The sequence below is a fragment of the Folsomia candida genome, unplaced genomic scaffold (genome assembly GCF_002217175.1).
Source record: "Folsomia candida strain VU population unplaced genomic scaffold, ASM221717v1 Fcan01_Sc006, whole genome shotgun sequence".
Taxonomy (NCBI): domain Eukaryota; kingdom Metazoa; phylum Arthropoda; class Collembola; order Entomobryomorpha; family Isotomidae; genus Folsomia; species Folsomia candida.
The window spans coordinates 8,442,846-8,462,379 of record NW_019091198.1 but is presented as its reverse complement, the minus strand read 5'-3'; the positions used below and the strand labels follow the sequence as shown (position 1 = coordinate 8,462,379).

Sequence of the window (19,534 nt, the reverse complement as noted above, 5' to 3'; positions counted from 1 at the left end):
AATGCACATTCCTAACTACAAACGCCTTAATTTGCATAAACTAGTGAATTAGCGAGTACGAAAAGAAATGAATAAGTTACTAGTATTAGTCAAATCCAGCAAAACTGACGCCTTTCAAATCTCATCTAATCTGCATATGCAAACTTTGTTGAGCAAAATTTCCATGTTAAAGAGTACCCGGACATGTAAATCTGTTTGTCTCATCTGCACTTTCCACGTCCCTAAAATCGTTTCATACTCGAATCGATCTCATGAATGAGTTCAAGTGGATCCTGATAAATGCATGTGAGTCAGAAAAATGTGCCTACAAATAAACGTGTCATGTAGATGACTGCTTATCTCTCAGCTTTGTTTTATGTAGCATGCTCAGTTTCATACGATGTGTGCATGTTGTGGCTGTCAGTGGTACTTAAAAATCATTTTATTATGTTATGATTACAAGTCTTCTTCCTGGTTGGGTTAAACTCCTACGGCTACCCTGTTGCTCAAACGGGAATGTGCAGTCGGATCGAGGAAGACCTTTGTGTGTGAACCTCAGTGTAAAGTAGTAGGACCGAAAAGTCGTTGATCCCAGTAGTAGTCGGTCGGTGGTAGTTTAGATGACTGCTGGTGGCAAAGAGGATGCGCGTTGTTTTTTAACCCTAGTCAGCCACATGCTTTTTACTTTGCACTCCCATGCCATCCAATACTGTTCATACAAGGAAGATTTTGGCCACTTTTTTTACACCGAGGTTTTCTAACCACTAAAACAACGACCACGGACGGATAGAAAAGCTTCAACATATAACACTACTGCTGCGTTCTTCCACCAAAAGTTTTATTAAACGAGATGGATCTTTTTACACAAAGACAGACAGACAGACAGACAGATATGCCGAGGAAGTCGAAGAGGGGGAAGAATGCGTTTTAACAGGCTGGTTGGCGTAACCAGGCTTTTTTCAAAATCTCTTTAAAACTTTTCCACCTAAAGAAAGTACTTGGGACAAATCTCATTTTTTTACGACTTTCTCCCGTATCATCTACTTGTACAAGGCTCAATTCTACCATGTATTAAATCTTGCAGTACAGTCAACTATCATGAAAATGCTTATATTCTACCAACGCCCTTTTCATCCAGTCTTCATGACTGACTCTACAAAATGCATTTAGATTTACAAAATCTTCCTCTGCCAGTACCACAAACAATGAGTCATACTTTTAAAACCTACCAATCAGCCCACCATCCTTGAAGGGTCGTGTGGGTGTTGTTTGTTGTTTTATGCAATGCATTCCCTTCTGAACTTCCCTTCCAACCATTTAGGCCTAACTTCCTCCTATAGAGTCAGAAAGGAGGACTGTAGCGCCACCGCGGCACTACGCCACTGCCAACTACATGGTAACGTATCGCTGCTACGACGAACCAACCACCAACTTGATCATCATTACCAAGAAGAGCGACCCAAGCAAGCATTCCATTTTTCTCTCACAGCCCAGACGAGGAACCAACAACCAAGTCCATTCTCAATTCTCTCAACCCCAATTTACTAACTAACGACGTACATTTCCTCCTCCTCCTCCTGCTTCACTTCTACTGCACCACCATTAACTTTTTACTAGAAGAAAGCAATTTCAAACCCTCCTTACTCACTTGCTTGTTGGAATTGTCGTCGTCGTCGTCGTCGTTTTTTCGGCCAAAGGGAAAATTATTCAACCCGAGAGAGGCATCGTCGTCGTCATCAGCATCATCATCAACGTCCACCTTGCTTGTCAGTCACGTCAATTGCGAGACTCGAAAAAAAACTGTAAGTAAAGTACTGAAGAAGAGGGGATAAAAATAATTGTTAATTTGGCACCTCACTGATTGATTATTATTGCTGAATTTATAAACCTATCCTTCTCTATCTTCATTGTTCTTAGTTGTGTTGAGGTTTTGTTTTCACTCAACCATTTCCAATATCAACTTTCTCTACTGCGTGTTGGTTACAGAAACTTCTTTGAGGGAGAGTGATTTAGTTCACGGGGAAGAAGAGGATATTTTATATATCGCAAACAAACGTCACCAAGAAACGGCGAGATATTTCGTCTAAAACACTCCGAGTTTAGTTTGAAAAATAATAAGGATATTGTTGCCACATTCTTAACGCCTTCTGATTGTTCCTCCTTTACGGTGTGACAGTGAGTTTGGGATTTGGTCAGCAAAAATCAGAGCGCTAGTGACCGTTTTACGTTTACGTGTAGTAAAGTTCCCTATCCGTTGTTCGTGAAAGTTTCTTCTGTGAATAAAATCGCAGATTAGAAAGACACAGGTCGCCCAAACCAGTCTTGAAAAAACAGAGAAGACCACCAACGCCAACCACTCCCACCCCCAAAAAACCTGTAAGTTTTTTTTGTATGATTTTGCAATTAGAGAGTTTTCATTTTGTTTTATACATATAGTAGTAGTTGCCTTTGTTCTTGCTTATTGTCATTGGAGGGCTTAATAAACGTATCATAATTTCGGGTGAACGAGTGTGTCACGCTATTTCATAGCAGTATTCCGTGCATATTATATGCATGACGATGGGAAGCAATGTAATGTGTGTGTAGCAGTATATTTAGCAGGATTGGATTACATTGAATGGATTGGATGTTGGATTGATGACTTGATGAGTATTTAGTGGTAGTTAGTTGAATGTTCATTGAGTATGTGTGAGCTTGTCATGTCTCACAAGGTTATGAATAAGAAGTTATTGTATAATTGGATGAGTAATAGAATTAGTTATATGGAATCTGCTCAGTCAGTATAGTGTTTTACCAGTTTTAGTGTTTGCTGCTGCAACCAACTGCATCATCAACCACGGTATCGCATTACTGGCTGATACAATCAAATTAATAACCGTCATCATCACCGACCGTGTCTCAAGAAGAGAAAAAATGCGGACGATGATGATGCAGGCAGGCAGACGCAGCATTTTTATGACAGGATTTAGACAAAACAATTAGGATGCAGAGCATGGAAATATGATTGTTTATGATTAATTCATGGACTGAGCGGATGTTGGTATGATAATTTTAGACTGACAGTATTTGCCAGCAAATATGCAGATTTATTAGAGGGAAAGGCAAAAGTTTACAAAATAGATACATGTGGGCAGTAGTATGCATATGGATTTCCTTAGTCACTAAGAAATAGTATAGAGACAGATCATACTTTTGTGTAGCTCATAATTTAGTAAGAAAACACACCACTGTTTGCATATTCCCCACTATTAGCATAGTCTTCGTAGTAGTTTGCATTTAAAAAATATTTTGTGTAGAAATAAATGATAATTGAGCGACAAGAAGACAGACTTGCTTTCGGAATATATATTTACCAATGGTGATGCAAATAAGCTAAAAGTACAGAGATGTATATATTCTATCGTTTGATTTGCTTACACGTGTATAAATATGCAGACTCGCCTGTCCTCGTGTTTTTACGATGTATTAATGAATATTTTGAATGTTCCTTCTTTTCAGATATACATTTTTTTGGGAATCTGTTTACGAAAGTCGGTTTTATGGTGTATTTCGTGGAAAAATCCAAACCAGCAGGTAAGCCAGGTTTTCTCTTTGTAGCTTGTCGGGCATGTGGTGAATAAAACTTGCAAACTAGTCATTTTATTTATGATTCACAGAACTGCTTCGAGACAGTAAAGGAACGAGTATACACCGCTCCAACATAATAAAACATTCTCCTGAAAGAGAAAGAGTGTACCGCCCATTTGATCCTCCCAAATTTTCTACCTCGAAAATAACAACGGAAGGGCCGAAAGCATTAGGAGGTGCTTCTCGTGGTTTAGGAGGCAGGTATGTAGTGTCGCTCGTAAAACATGATATAAACACTCTGAACTCAATAATTGTCGATGATGGACAACACGTACTTATCAACAATCACAATTCTTACTTATTTTGATATTATATTTTGCAGGGACGAGCAACGTTCCCAATCCAGCAAGGATAAATGGATTCCTCCTTCTGCTTTTAAACGAGATGCACTTCCAGAAAACTGCGACGATGTTAAATTCAGAAAAGTACGGGAGGATAGATAAATAATAACGTATTTTTCTAATGAACTGTAAATACCAGATTTATTGATTTGTTCGTTTATTTTTGCTTAGGTCCGCGGCATTCTCAACAAACTTACTCCCCAGACTTTCGACAGACTAAGGTATTTTATTAACTCAACTCGGGTTCATAGAGCTTTTTTGTTTATTAGTATGTAATGTTTCACTCAATGTATGTCTTTTTAATTAATCATAGCGATGAACTCATCGGGGTTGGATTGGACTCACCTGCACTTCTGAAAGGTGTTATCCTCTTGGTGAGTAATAGTTGTTTTAAGGAAATCTAATATTTATGCTTCATTATCTGATTTGTATATTTTTGGTGCCTAGATCTTCGAAAAAGCCCTGCAAGGTAAGATAATGCTTGAAAAAAATACTAACCGTTATTTCTGGAGATAACAAACAATGCTAATTGTCATATGCCATTTTTCTTGCAGAACCCAAGTACGTGTCTATGTACGCACAGGTAAATGAATCTCAATAATCATTTATTGCTTTATTTATAAATATACCTCGAACGCCTCATGTTATCTTTACGATGAATATTAAAATGCAAATACTTATAGTATTTAAAAAATAAGTTATAATTATTTCTCTCTTGCACTGGGGAGTACAATGACCTTTACTATTGACTTTTTTTTATATCACAGCTATGTAAGAAACTATCGAAGAAAGTTCCGAATTTTGACCCTCCCAATCCAGGTATGCTTTTATTGTCATAACCTTTTGTAATTGCTTATGTTTGTATATATAATTTGACAAAAAGAATCAAATATCGTAAACTGCAATAAGCTATAACACTCCTTATGATTTTAATTTACCTAAATCTTAATTCCTCCTTCCTTCATTGATCCTTGTTTCTGTGGTGTGGTTGTCATTTGGCACATAGTCTATGTGCATAGGTTCTTGAAGAAAGTGCATTTATTAACTCATTTTTTTCCTTGAAATACAGACAGTGCAACCACTTTTCGCCGACTTCTTCTTAACAAGGTAATAATAATATATGCACATATTAGATATTATGCTAATTCTTCTACCATAAGTGTAACATTTTTATGTTTTTACTTTAAAGTGTCAAGATGAGTACACTAACAGAGCTCGAGGTATGCATCCATTACCTTTGGAAAAATATACTAAATTTTCTTCACTCTGAAATGAACTTGTATTTTATTTTATTTTATTTTGACTATAGCCTCTGCCATGTATGATCAAAGAACTGATCGCCTCACTCCAGAGGAAGAAGAGGAGAAGCACATTACAAAGCGCAAGATGCTTGGCAATATTCAGTTTATCGGTGAACTTGGCAAATTGGAGGTAAAACAATTTTTATTCATCTGCTGTCAACGTAGTGTTAAAATTGGAACTGGAACTAATTATTTGTTGTCCTTTGGTAGATGCTCACGCATTCGATCCTGCACAAATGCTGCGAGGAACTGTTGTGTCGCCAAACTCGGACAGGTAACATGAATTTTAATATTTTAAATTTATCTATATATTTATATTTATAAAATTACCCGAGTGAAAATGCGAGAAGAAGGGAGTAATGACCTGCTCTTTGTTTACAGTCAAGAAAACGAAGGCGGAAGATTTGGAGTGCCTCAGTCAGATAATGAGATCATGTGGTCATTTATTAGGTTAGTAAAACAATTATAAAGCAATCACATCAAATTGTTTATTAAAAGTAGAAGCAAATTTTCCATAAATGCATCCCATTTAGATCAATTGTACCTGATACCATATTAATGTTAATAATTTTGTCCCTTAAATTACCCATTTCTGATGTATACTAGTAGACTGATCCTAAATTAAATCATTAATCAGCTTTAATTATTTTTCTAGACAACGACAAGGGGAAATACCTGATGGTTAGTGAATTATAATTTTTTCTGGTAAATTAATAAAAGTTTACAAGAATTAACATGTTCATTGTTTCTTCACAGGACCAATATTTCACACGAATGAAAGAATTGACGCAGTGTGACAACCTTCCGGCAAGAATCCGATTTATGTTGCAGGTAAATGAAATGGAATTGATTTAATGCAATGTAAAAGGTAAACAGAGGTAAATGGGCAGCTATAATAATATAATATTTACTTTGCATACCAGGACGTGATTGAGTTGCGAGAAAACAGTTGGGTTCCTCGCCAAAACACGTCATCCAAGGTCAGTTTGTTATCTTTTTTAGTACATAACTAACAGTTATGAACAACCAAAAGCGAACAAAGTGTTTTTTTTTGTCATCCTAGGAGAGTCCGAAACCTATTGGGGAAATTCGGAGGGAGGCAAGTGATGAGTTGGGAATTGTGGATCCGAAAGGTGGAGAAGATTTCAATTTTCTTCAGTTCGGCGCGGATCCCAAACGGAATGGCCGGATGCAAGGTCTAAAGAAAAATCGAAAAGGGATGGAAGAAGTCTTCGCTCCAGTTCCCTTTTCAATGACCAGCTTAGGCACTGGTCCCGGTGTTATCACTCCCGGCGGAGAAAAGCAAATGGGAGTCGACAATAATGGATATCATCACCACATGAATATGAATCCGCACAATCATTACAACAACCATAATAATCACTACCGCCCATCTGGAGGTATTCGCAATTTCAACAACGGGCAAAATCACATGCAGCCTCATGGAAATGGTCCTCTTATCCATCACCAGAAGAATTCAAAGATTAACCATGCTCCACTACACTACGAATATCCAAATCAACAGCTGCATCACCCTCAAAACCGAGGAAATCATGTGACTCCAGTGAATGCAAACAATGGCTATGAGAAAGCACCAGTTGCACCACGATTTATGAAACAGACAAGCATGTATCCTCCACCCACTACTGGACCTCACCAACAAAATAACCAAGTTAACGAGGAGTTGTCCCTTCGGCCTCCACCCAGCTCGATCATGAAACGAATGCCTCCTGCTCCATTCAAAGGGCCTACATTTGGTCCAACGATGAACGAACCTAATAGACTCAATCAACGCTCACCACCTCAGCCTATTCCACCACCACAAATGGAAAGCTCATCCTCCGATTATAACAAAAATAGTCTGGAGAAAAATAAGAAAGACAAGGTAAGACTAATAATAACAAAGAATAATAATTAACATACTGTTAATCAAAATGAGATTGTTTTTAAAAAAATGTTATTTCTTGAAAATATTTACAGGGAGTGAACAAGGATACGGTCCTGAAAGCTGTGGCTGAAGTGACCGACAAAATTGAGGGCGCAAATGACTTGGAAGTCGCAATCAACTCTTTGAAGGAGATGAAAATTCAGGAAAAGTATTACATTGATGTCCTTTCTTCCATCCTAAATAAGGCCATGGATCAATCAGAATCCCAACGAATGATTTTGTATTCTCTGATTATGCAACTGGTGAAAGAGGAAGTCTTTTCTCATGCTCATTTCTTGGACTGCTTCCGCAATACGTTGGACGTTATGGGTGACCTGGAAGCGGGAATCCCACGCGTTAAGACTTACGTAGCCGCATTTACTGCAGGGTCCATCTGTGAAGATGTGATGACTCTGGGAGAAGTAGCTGAATGTACTGAAAATGGGAGACATTACCCGTTTTTGCTTTTAGTGTTTCAACAACTGGGAAAACAAATGGAAAAACCAAAACTGTGCCGTCTTTTTGAAGATAGCAAGGTAAGCCATAATTGATTGATATTGAGAATCTTTGAACTTTTTATATATGTTCATTCGTATATTGTTAATTCATGTGATTGCAGGTGAATCTTCTGAATATGTTGCCCAAGGCAGATCGTAGCAAGGATAGGTTGACGGAGATCCTGGAAGAACGAGAATTGTCGTTCTTATTTCCCTTAATGAAAATTCAACAAGATATGGCAAAACAACTTCAAGTACGCACCACATTAATTACTTAGTTATTACTATAATATTAGCTATTCGAGTTATGAATACATGAATATAACTTATTTTAGGTGAGCACTGACGCTGACAAATTTGCCGATTGGATTAACGAACACGTTGATCCGACATATCATTCCTCCCATGGGTTCATCAGTGCTTTAATGACCGTGATTTTCAAATACGTATATGGGGTAAGCATATATATATGTGTACATGTATATACATATTTATATACATGTATTTCACAAATCAACTTGAAATTAAACTAGTTGATAGAAAATCACTAAACGTTAACATAATGTATATAGGAAACAGCCGAGACGGTCGGAACAGAAGATCAAGTGAACGAGAAGCTTGTAAAGGAGAAGGAGCTGGAGCTGTTGCAAAACTTCAAACCCATTTTCTACAAATACTTGCACGATCACGTTGATCTGCAAGTGATTTCCATTTATGCTCTACAAGCTGCTTGGTTCGCTTTGAAGTCTCCAAAAGGTAAAGAAAAAAATCCATCCCATTAAAGAGTGCCTTTTAAAATAAATAATGTAGCACGACGGCTAGGATTTAATCATGGCCATGAAATGAATTTTATATAAGCTTGATGCCATGAAATGCTTGAATTTTTTCAGTGGTTCTTTTGCGATGGTTTATGAACCTCTATGAACTGGACATCATTGAAGAGGACGCATTCTTAAAATGGAAGGAAGACATTAGAGACGACTTTCCAGGCAAAGGACAAGCTCTCTTTCAAGTAAACCAGTGGCTCCTCCTCCTCCAAGAAGCAAACGAATCTGAGGCAGAATCTGACGATGAATAATTGACTACTATACTACGACTACTACTACTACACTACTACTACGATTATATTATTATTATTACTACTACTACTACGTTATTATTACTGTACCATGTGTAATGTTCATCGCTCGAAATTTTGAAATCGACAGATCACTTTGATAATAAATAAATAAGGGAATAAATAGAATCTGAAACATTATCACGAGGTGTTTAGTAGAACAACGCAACCTTGATTATGTGGAACAACAGGCTCCACACACTCTTCATTAATACATATGTACACATCCTCCCGATCCATCCATGGAGAATACATAATTCAATTCTGCATATGAATATTTGAACACGGCTTTCACAAATCCTCCCAACTCAAGGAGCAGCAGGCGCATCATCTCATATTTGCAATACTCACACAGGTGTGTTTAATTTGATTGCCCTAATTTCAACGGGAAATATGATACGACGTAACTTAATTTATTTCTCATTTCGCAACACTTGAGCCTTCACATTCGCATCATCATCATCACCATCATTACCATCCCATCGTCAATCTACTCCATACACCACCCAAGTATGCAAAAGTGTTTCCTGTCCCAAATTCTCATTTTTGGTGATAGATGATGAGCCCTAATAATAGTGAAGCTCTCATACATACGCTTCTCTTATCCCTCACTGCCCCTTATTATTAGTCCACATCCGAACACCCTTTCATGAATCTTTTCTCCCTTTCTTGTCATCTCATCATTTTCTTTCCTCTCTCTTCTACATTTTGTTCCCTTTTTCTAACGGCAAGATGATGATGATGATCGTGATGTATTATTATTACGGCTACTCTGTATGTATGAGTCGGTTTAGCAGCCAGGTTGTTCCAGTTTTTGGGTGGGTTCTTCTTGCCGGAGAAAGCAAGTGAGTGAGTTGTTCTTGGTGACGACTTTACGTCGGAGAGAGAGCGACTAAACTAGCGCATGTGTATGTTCTGCATAAAGGCCGACGAACGAATCTCGAATTTCCTCCTGCCGTAAGAACAAGGCCACGCCACGATAAAACTGCTCTGACGACGACTCTCTCATATGAGCCAACTACTGAGATACCCACCACGTAACGTAACGTAATAATAATATCAAATGCTCCATCCATCCCGTCCAGAGAAGGAAGTAGCAAGTTGACGAGAACTCTACTCTCTCCCATATAACACTCACATGGGGTATAATAATATCCACTGCTTACCTACCTCCTTTTACCTGTGTGTAATAAGCCCCATCAGTCACCAGCAGCAGACCAAGAAACCTACGCCAGTCGCAGAATACATATAAAAAGGAAGCGTAGTAGTATTAAAAAAGGCAACCAGCGGTACTCATGGTTCGTGGTGGTGGTGGTGGAAAGAGTTTTTCTTCATCTTGAAGCTATTAGAATCTTGAGCTTGACTTGATCATCACTTTTTACTTGCTTCATCTTCCTCTCGAATGGAGGAGCCAATAATAATAACAGGAGAAGTCTTTCCCAAAAAGAAGCAGCAGGAGAAGCAGGAGGAGCGGAATAATAATAATTTAAGCTTTTTCCTTCTCATCATGATCATCCTCGTATTGAATGAGTAGCCAACAAAACTCGCAATCTACAAAGGCAAGATGTGAATCTCAGCCGTCATCTTCCTCTGATCGGTATCGCTCCTGTCAGCTACTTGTCACAGACGCAGAAGAAGGACGACGAGTGAAAGTAGAAAGCAAGTGAGCAGCAAAAAGGGAGAAAAGAGTGAGTGGTTCGACTGCTGCTGCTGCTGCTGCTGCAACATCTGATCATCACCCAGCCACTCTGTTGTTCTCTTATATCCACGACTAGCCGTAGTTCCTGTGTGGCTTTTGTAAAGTTCTATGTGTACTGTACAAGTAATCGAGAACGGTATTACAGTAGTGGTGTGTGAGTAGTAGTAGAGAGATTCGTGGTGAAAGCACACTCACCAGCAGCAGAAAGAATGACTCAACTCTGGTAAAAAGTGGTCAGATAATAGAGCACAGCCACACACACACACACAACTAAAACTGCTGCAAGACACAATTTGAATTATTAAACTTTCAATTAACTTCTTTGTGAGTGGGGTGGGTTTGGTCGAATTACGGGTGTGGAGGAGGAGGTCGCAACGGAGTGGTGACCTCTGGGCTTTTATCGTAACAATAGTGTGATCCGCTACGACCTTGACAAAAACAAGGTCCTAATTTATTTGTGCATTTCGTATTTTTTTCTTTTTATACAACTGATAAGTTATTAGTGAGGAAAAAATTTAGTAATCCAGTTCAATCCACCACTAAAATTCTGACTGAGCAACTTTTTTAAAAATCTATGTTGTCTTTTTGCTTGGTCAGCAGTATTAATTAATTTATTACTCTTATTATTATTATTATTACCATTTTACCGTCATCGTTTTCGTAAACTTTTATTGATCTTAACTTCTTGTCAACCAACGACACAGCATTTTCGTATGGATTTTTATTCCGAATCAATATCATTGCTTGGGTCGTCATCATCTTGAATTTATAATATCTTACTTATTGCTCCAAGTTTTTATCTCATTATTATTATTTTAATTATTACAACGTAACACATCGAAAACTTCGCAGTCATTCTAGTTGTCTAGTTACTTTTTTTAAATAACAATCTTGTAAAAAATATTTACCAGCCAGCCTGTCACCCGTTCGTCAGTCAGTTCAATCTGTCTATCTAAAAATACACGATAAGCATTTATTTACTGCTTTTAATCTAATCTAATTTTTTGTTAGTCCTAAGAAAATAAGCAAAGAGAGTGATTATTTTGAAAGGCAAAGGGTGGAGCATTGAATCAAGTGTACAAGGAAAAAGTGAAACAATCAGTTAAGTATAGTAAGGTTTTTGTGTGATATGTAATTATAATAATTAATTTTCTTCTTAATAAGAAACAAAATCTCTTTTTTGGCGTGAAGAAGAAGTCAGATATAAAGCTGACGCCAAGGTTGTCGTTTATTTTACGGTCTCGGTGGATAACATAGTTATTAAACTAAGGAAATCGTATAGTAGGATAACTTAAGGGGGAAATAGTTTGAGGGCGACACGCACGGAGGGGAGAGGGGGAGGAGGATCATGACTTTTTGTTTCTTCCTTCCGTCACCACATCATCCGAATACTTTCGTCGTCGCCGTCGTCGTCGGAATTCATTTTAAGTTGTGAATCGTCGTCTTACGAAAATCGCTTCAAGCTGGATAGGTTACCAGAATACCTCCGCGACACCGTGGATTGGTTTATGGGGTGAGCCAATTTTTTTTTCATACAAATTTTTTCCCCACCAATTTGACAGTAAATTGAACTCGTGGGGATGGGCCATCATTCATTTCGTATATATTATATATAAGTGCGTATCAGAGAGAGCGAGAGAGGTGATATTGTTTCTTTGCTTGACTTTACCATAAGATTATTGGATTTCGTAATTGAGGAGTAGTATGTCGCATGGAGGAAGAATTAATCAATAGACTTGTTCATTGCTTTGCTTGACTTGCAATTTCTATGACATAGCATAGCCATACATATGTAATCCATGACAGGAAGAAAGGGGCATTGAAAATCAATGATATCAATAAGTTTGTAGTAGGGGAGTGTTAGATGATGGTATTTTCCTTTGTCAACTGACTTGCTCCTGAATTAGAAATTTTCTTGGTCTGTCTGTATTATGAAATAATTCCATTGACTGATGACAACATTTATATTCATGCATGTTGTTGCGGAATAAAATGTGAGGGATGCTCAATAAGCCTTGAGACGAGTTAAGTGTTGGGTTTATTGATGGACGATGGTCAGTCATTTTTTTCATTTCTCACTCTGACTGAGTTACATCAATCACTGTCTCAAATAAAGTTGGCAACCCACAATTAAATGAATGGGGGTGATGATGCTATATTGCGGTCATGAATTATTTTTATTGATGATTGTTTATTATATTTTAATAAATAGGAAAGCTCGTCGAAAAGAGAAGGATTCAACTGGCGGGCCTCCCGTGTCAGGAGTTGGATATGGGGGTGTAGGTGGGTTTGGGAGCAATGAGGACGGAAAACTGGGGAAGCTGTACCTCGAAACTGCACTCTTGGAAAGACATCTGAATGAGACTGATTTAAAGCATCTGGTCGAAATGCCGACGGGATTAGAAGAAAATGAGTGGATGGCTTCTCACAGTACAGATAAACTTTTTTGTTCTTTTAATCAATACTAAATAATAATCTGTCATGACACTGTAGTGTTAATCATGTTTTTGTAAAATTTTAATTTACAGCTATAGCTTTGTTTGAGCACGTTAACTTGATTTACGGAACCATATCAGAGTTTTGTACGTCAACAAGCTGTCCTGATATGAATGGTCCGTGCATGAGGTGAGTGTAGTGAGAATTGTGTTAAATTAGTGTTATGTGATGAAATTTTTGAACAATTTAAAATGGATAAATGAATCTTCTAATTCTTTGCCGAATTGCTTACAGAACGTATCTGTGGTTTGATGAAAAAGGAAAGAAAGTGAAAGTAGCCGCTCCGCAGTATAGTAAGTTATATAGTTTTACATATAAGTGGTATATTAGCAATGGTATGTTTTATTATTATTTTTTATTATTATTCATAGTCGACTATGTGATGACTTTTATTCAGAAAACAATCAACGGTATTCCAAACAAATATATATACATAAGCATTTTTACTGTGCTAATTATTCCTCTAATTAATTGTAAGTATTCTTGTTATTATTGTGTGTTATTCAATTTGCAGATGAGTGCGTATTCCCCACAAAGACTAGTAAGTCAATATATAATTTGCAATGCCATATACGAACTTATACGAGCTGATGGCACTTAAAATTTATTTAACATCATCTATTTTTTATATTTGTAGCCAATGCGTTTCCTCCATCCTTCAAACCGATCGTGAAAAAGATTTGTCGATTACTTTTTCATGTCATAGCACACATATACCATTGTCACTTTAAAGAAGTCGTTCTTCTCAGCCTTCACGCTCACCTTAACCTTAAGGTTTGTAAATTACTCACTAGTTTTAACGTTTACCATTTCCCCTTTTTCTTATCTCTTGATATTGACTTTATGATAAATAAATGATCTTTCAGGGTGGATACGGGTATAGTCCTTCCGCCACCGCTACCACCTCAATGGAGGACAATCAAGATCCACTCCCAGCACCCCTGATTCACTTGGTGTTTGCGCATTTCACGTTATTTAACGAAACCTTTAAACTAGTTGAAGACAAAGAAACTGAAATATTACAGGTATAGTTTGCCTTGACTAACTTTAATGACTGGCACCTAACACAATTTTTATGGCTTATGTTATTGAGTGCCTTTGTTTTGATAAATTACTAACCAATGCTTTTTTTCTTACAGGATCTCTCATTAGCAATGAGGCTAAGCAGAAGTGATGTTCCGAACGACTCTAACAAAGAAAATATTAGTGTAACACAACCTTCCGCAAACTCGAGTCAAGGATTGCCCGACGCTGTCACGTCATCTTCGGGATCGGGATTTGATTCCATTACAGAAGGTTCACTTATCAAACCAACTGCCTTAATCAATTCAGATGATTCGGAGCATTTATAAATAATCAAGACTATTGGCGGAGATACAAAAGAAGATAATGAAAAAAGGTTCTCTGTTCCCATAAAGCTTATTGCTGTAATTCTTTCTGGTCACGCAGTATTTACTCTCCAGAGGCGAATACTGTACATACATACATAAATCACTTTTGTGTGAGTATTATAATTAATTGACAAACACACCTAAATCTCTATATTGTTAAAACTTCCTGTTGGGGAGAGAGGGATGATGTTAATATTATAATTATGTTTCCTCTGAGTAGACGACGACTTAACTTTTAATGGTTTAAAAAAATAACCAAAAAATATTTTCATAGTATCGTGATGTAGAAATTGTGCGTACCTGATAACCTTTGCGACACGTCATGTTACACCATCATCCATGGAGTTGACGTTGCACCGTTAATTGCTCCCAAATTTATGAGCCGCCTGTATTATTGCAGCTTGCAATTTACCAGTTATAGTTCCATCATCATCAGGATTCGGATTTTTTTTAATTCTCAGTTTTTTGTCGTGAGGGTTGATTTGTTTCTAATAAATGTAATAAGTTGTATTGTAGCAATTTGTCGTCATTCGTTCCTTGGTTGTACAGACAGAGTCATCCTATCATGCATGCGGAGTTAAGTGTTGTTGTGGATGGGCAGGCAATCTTTACTATTACTAAGTAAGAAGCAGAGGCTAGCAGAACAATATGTGCCTATTATAATATTGCGTATATATTCAACTGGATAAAAAACATGTAACATATTCATCTAGCTTGTGATTGCTTTCTTGTAAAAAAAATCATTATTACCACACTATATCTTTTATTACCTCCTCTGGAAAATTTTTTTAAAGTTATTGAATCAAAATCTACCAAGAAGAAGGATATAATGAGGAGCAACTGCCCCAGCTAGAAAGCAGCCTTTTCAAAAAAAAAGTCCAGACGCTATAAAATGATGATGACGATGATTATGATAACAACTCTGTATCTTTTTAAAAATGACCTAGCACAGTTATCACGTGACGCATCGATCGATTGAGTATAAAAAGAAAGCTCTTTGTCGCAAACTAATATATATAAATATATACTTATACAAATATATAGTGATGACTAAATGTCCACTAATTTCGAGAGAGAAATACAAACCTCAACCTACCATCATCCACAAATAAATGTCAATGTTAAGTTATTAGAACTGGAATCAAATGAGTGAACATATATAATAAACGTGATGAAATGATATCTTGTGGTGTGTCTTGTGTATAATTATGTATTTATTTTACGTATATCTTTGGCACACTCGTTAAAATTACAATTAATACATATGACATATCAACGCTTGAGTTGTACGGTACACTATTAAATATTATTACTGTTTTACGACGCTACATACATTTTACGAGACTTAACAATCAATACTGATACATGCACGACGCAGATTGCTTATAAAAATCAATAATAAGTTTTAGCTGACGACATTAATCAACGGGTTATCCAGTGAAATCTATCTACGAGAGGTAGTAATACGAGTAGAATACTTTTACATTTTGACAGAGTCCTTGTATTTATGTAGGCATGTATGAATACAGAGAGATGTGTAAATACTTTGACCATTAATCGAGGTGAAAATTTGTGAAAATTGAGACATTTTCAAAAATAGAGAAAAGGAGAGAGAGTGAGAGAGAAGGAACGTAGATGAAATACCGTAGAGGTAGAGAGAGAGAGTGTGATATCATATTTTCCGAAAATACTGCTCGAGTAAAATTATCTTTTAGCAATATTTGGAAGTCACTTGTTTCATTTTTGTAGTTCCATCGCCCAACAAGTTTGCGGCCATCCGGTCCTTCCTTTCCCTCGTCGAGAGTCCATCCGCATGTTGGTTCGAGGAACAGATTCTCCAATCTAGCAAAAATACAATTAAAAATTTCATAAACACTTCCCACCACAGTTATCAAACTACTTATCTCATCATTATCGTATAATTGTATTATTCGAGATCGCGATAATAATGGTGATAATAATAATAATAAAATCTCATTTTCCAAGTCACCCCTTCCAATTAAATTGTACTTTTCCTGGTGAGAAAACCCACCAAACACGAGCATCAAATATAGATGGAAAAGTGTCCAAAATTAGGGACTCATTTAGGTCACGTAATGCAATAATGAAACTTCAACTACATCCAACATTTGAAATCAAGCCACATAAACAATCATCAAGCCCCTCCAGGAATCGAGGCAAGTGTGTCGTTTGTGGTGATAAAATCATCGGGATCTAATTTAGAAAATAGACTTTCCATGTTTCAGAGAAAGGGAGAAACCAGACTTTTGCAGCCCAATAACGTCTAACTCGATTGGGCTCCTTTGCACGTGCAGTGAGGCAGGTTGAGACTTTTACATAAAACTTAATAAGTGTGTGGCAGGCAGGCACTCGACTCGTTGCATTTCGTCTCATATTCAACCCATTATTTTGCACTGTGAGAATAATTATGAGCAGTCATATTTTAAATTAAGTACAAATTCCTCACAATTTTCACATGCCCATTAACGCACGACTGATTGATTTCATTTTGTCAGGAGAGAATTATTTAAAAATATTTCTACCAGATAAGTATATATAATGCATTAGAATATATTATGCTATCGAGTAACGTGACTGAAATGTGCAGAATAAATTCAAGTCGGAAAGGGATACGTTGTCGCATTGTTTGGTTAATAAGGATGTTTTGGAAAGCAGTTGGTTTAGTTTGGAGGACGGGAGTGAAAGGTCTCATTTTCCGAGTGTGAGGTCAGCCCGAGTCACAACAGCACATCCTTCATGTTCATTAGCGAGATTTATCGTGCCAAAACAGAGTGGGGGAGACCTAATTTCTCACCCCATTCTTCCCATTATTCTAGCCATGCAACTTTTTATTCCGACGTAAAATAAAATCCATCCTAATTTGAACAAGGGCATGAGTAATTCGTGTCAAGAGAAAAGAATTGAGGATTTTTTTTCAGAGAATTTGTTTTTCCACGTACAAAACTCACCTCCATGATCTCCTTCCTCTTATCTTCGCCATTATTACCACCTCCTCCTCTCGTCATCCTCCTTGATAAGTCTGCATTGAACGGGGGTGGGGTTCGGAGAGGGTCATCGCTGGTCAGAATGCTGGACAAGTGGGAAATGTAGGACGTGGCAAGACGCAAGGTTTTTATTTTACCTGAAAATCACAAAACGGAAATAGTCAAAATAATGAATTATAATGCCTCAAATAATCTCAAAAAAGAGAGCAAAAGGACCAGAACGAGACGCAAAATCAAACAGTGTTAAATGAGACGGTATATAGCCAAGAATGTGAATAAATGGTTGTGAGTGACAGGGCCGTGACATCCTGACATGATCTACCGAAATTCGAGTAGGTGTCCATCATCGCACGCAATACGAAGACAGACGACTTTTAGATGCAAACTTATGTATCCCTTGATTGAATCGAGGACGAGGAAACAATGGGAAAATCTCGACATGGGAGAAAAAAAGAGTCGGCTTAGAATGATTACTTGTCACAGTCAGTTGACAAGACGGGGAATGTAATAATGATGCTTATTCGTTCCGTGGGGGGACAGTTACAATTGAGATGGTAAATATTAGTTAAACGAGAAAATTATACCTTACGTACTTGCTACACATTAGTAAATAAGTGGTGTCACATAGTCATGCTCAGCCAACAAACTTGTAAAATAGGAATGTATTGTAGAAAATACAGCTGGCTGTAGTAGTATTTACGGGCTTAATTGCGTAATTATATTGTAAATAAAATTAGCATATTATGCAAGTTTGATCTTGTCAGTCCTTATTCCTCGCTGTGAGAATAGTTCTCACGGGTCAAAGTGTTAACACAATTTTAGAAACAAAGTAAAAATTACTCAGTTTGGTGTCCGCAGGGACGTTGGGGATGCAGTCTCGAAGTTCGGTGAAGGCATTATTGATGGACTGCGTCCTCCGTCGCTCCTTCTTGTTCGCCGTGTTTCGTCTCTTGACCGGCCGTCGAGACCCTTCGCACCCGGAAGTCGTACAACCCGTTCCCTCCTCCACCTTCCCCAGTCCGCAGAGGATGCAGTCCCACACGAGGGCGGTGGAGGGGACAAACTCTTCCAAATTTGGGTGGTCTACTGAAAACTCTTTATTTATTAGTGGCTGATTCTGGGTGGTGTAGTGGTCAGTGATGTCGTTGTAGGCGAGGTGCATTGGTCGTTCGGGCTCCAAGTCCCCACACACGCCGATGGATGTGACTCTTGAAGGGAAAGGCCCATCGACCACTTCGTAGTGATAAGCTTCACCATAATTGTCAGTCAAACTATTTCCCAGCACGTTTGATAAGGGATACATTGTGATATAAAGATGGACTATGTTTTTGTAGCCGTCGATTTCACTACTAATTCCACTACGAACAATTTCCTCAAATATTATAAACACCCTGTGTGTGTAGCTACTTTTAAATAGTCAGTATAATCACGCTAAAATTATCACCAAGTTGCATACTTTTTGGGTAACAACAGTCTCAAGTTATTCCAAATTATTATGATGTAGTATTCCTCCGGTATTTGGACTTGAAACTTGAACTTCACTGGTTGTTGTGTTCTCATTTCCACCCATTTTTCTTCACAAATGTAAACCATCCCTTTAAACGATTTTTTAGCTTTGATATTGACACCCAACTATTAAAACTGTCTCAAGTTCGCATTGTATACTTTATTCTATTGCGTAACGGGTTGGGAAACCTTCAATTAGTTGCAAACAAGACTAGGACCAATTCGTAGTGACCTGCACGGCTCAGATTTCAAATCGTAGTAAAATGCCAGAGACTTCGACTTCGCCTTCGAGAGCTCGTACATACATACTGCATCAAATTTACACACTTGAACGTCCCAATTGCACTTCTCATAATTTGCGGAAGAGATATCATCAAAAGCATGAGTATTTTCGTTACTTGGGAGGATGGCGCAGCAGAAAAGAAGAGATAATCTTGGTTCGTGCAGGCAGAGAGAGAGATTCCATGCGTGCATTTCACAGAGATTCAATTGGGATGATTTTTCCTCATATGTTGCAAACGAGATCCGTACAAAGGGCGGATTAAGGGATTCATCGACTCCTCCTTCTAGACTCATCTTCAACTTTGGATTTGCTCCCAGAACCGAAAGACCTGCCTGCAAAAGAGCATCCAACTTGAAAAACAGATC

General features: G+C 37.7%; 3 protein-coding genes across 4 annotated transcripts; 2 read left to right on the top strand and 1 right to left on the bottom strand.

The window, feature by feature from the left end:
• Positions 1-1,424: 1,424 nt before the first annotated feature.
• On the top strand, positions 1,425-8,930 carry LOC110851451 (eukaryotic translation initiation factor 4 gamma 2). Its single transcript, XM_022099227.2, has 24 exons — positions 1,425-1,781; positions 1,966-2,355; positions 3,478-3,552; positions 3,636-3,807; positions 3,929-4,031; positions 4,119-4,168; positions 4,261-4,321; positions 4,395-4,416; positions 4,502-4,530; positions 4,715-4,766; positions 5,017-5,054; positions 5,137-5,167; positions 5,257-5,378; positions 5,459-5,522; positions 5,630-5,698; positions 5,904-5,929; positions 6,005-6,079; positions 6,172-6,228; positions 6,312-7,133; positions 7,229-7,711; positions 7,795-7,926; positions 8,008-8,127; positions 8,245-8,428; positions 8,563-8,930. Exons 3-24 carry the CDS (start codon positions 3,519-3,521, stop codon positions 8,748-8,750), a joined length of 2,934 nt encoding a protein of 977 aa, XP_021954919.1. The 5' UTR covers positions 1,425-1,781; positions 1,966-2,355; positions 3,478-3,518; the 3' UTR covers positions 8,751-8,930.
• A 963-nt stretch (positions 8,931-9,893) lies between these two features.
• On the top strand, positions 9,894-15,557 carry LOC110851040 (MOB kinase activator-like 2). The gene is made up of 9 exons (XM_022098666.2): positions 9,894-12,001; positions 12,701-12,918; positions 13,017-13,113; positions 13,219-13,277; positions 13,356-13,394; positions 13,499-13,525; positions 13,622-13,758; positions 13,851-14,009; positions 14,124-15,557. The coding sequence occupies exons 1-9, from the start codon at positions 11,997-11,999 to the stop codon at positions 14,334-14,336; spliced, it is 954 nt and encodes a 317-aa protein (XP_021954358.1). The 5' UTR covers positions 9,894-11,996; the 3' UTR covers positions 14,337-15,557.
• A 14-nt stretch (positions 15,558-15,571) lies between these two features.
• On the bottom strand, positions 15,572-19,202 carry LOC110851039 (heart- and neural crest derivatives-expressed protein 2). Of its 2 annotated transcripts, none has more exons than XM_035852814.1 (3): positions 18,221-19,202; positions 17,336-17,517; positions 15,572-16,217 (listed from the first exon to the last, which is right to left on the bottom strand). In XM_035852814.1, the coding sequence occupies exons 1-3, from the start codon at positions 18,681-18,683 to the stop codon at positions 16,113-16,115; spliced, it is 750 nt and encodes a 249-aa protein (XP_035708707.1). In that variant the 5' UTR covers positions 18,684-19,202; the 3' UTR covers positions 15,572-16,112. The 2 variants fall into 2 exon arrangements, with proteins under 2 accessions (XP_035708707.1, XP_021954357.1); XM_022098665.2 differs by having other exon boundaries at positions 17,345-17,517; positions 18,221-19,201.
• Between the last annotated feature and the right edge of the window lie 332 nt (positions 19,203-19,534).

Bases quoted from the DNA above. Each gene is read 5' to 3' on its own strand.
- LOC110851451 (XM_022099227.2), top strand. From the start codon at position 3,519: ATGGTGTATTTCGTGGAAAAATCCAAACCAGCAG. The intron at 5,379-5,458 runs GTAAAACAATTT...GTCCTTTGGTAG, and splicing joins GTGAACTTGGCAAATTGGAG to ATGCTCACGCATTCGATCCT. The intron at 7,134-7,228 runs GTAAGACTAATA...AAATATTTACAG, and splicing joins AGAAAAATAAGAAAGACAAG to GGAGTGAACAAGGATACGGT.
- LOC110851039 (XM_035852814.1), bottom strand. From the start codon at position 18,683: ATGTATCCCTTATCAAACGTGCTGGGAAATAGTTTGACTGACAATTAT. The intron at 17,518-18,220 runs GTAATTTTTACT...TGTGATTTTCAG, and splicing joins CCCTGCGGACACCAAACTGA to GTAAAATAAAAACCTTGCGT. The intron at 16,218-17,335 runs GTACGTGGAAAA...TATTTTTGCTAG, and splicing joins AGATCATGGAGGTGAGTTTT to ATTGGAGAATCTGTTCCTCG.
- LOC110851040 (XM_022098666.2), top strand. The intron at 13,114-13,218 runs GTGAGTGTAGTG...AATTGCTTACAG, and splicing joins ATGAATGGTCCGTGCATGAG to AACGTATCTGTGGTTTGATG. The intron at 14,010-14,123 runs GTATAGTTTGCC...TTTTTCTTACAG, and splicing joins AAGAAACTGAAATATTACAG to GATCTCTCATTAGCAATGAG.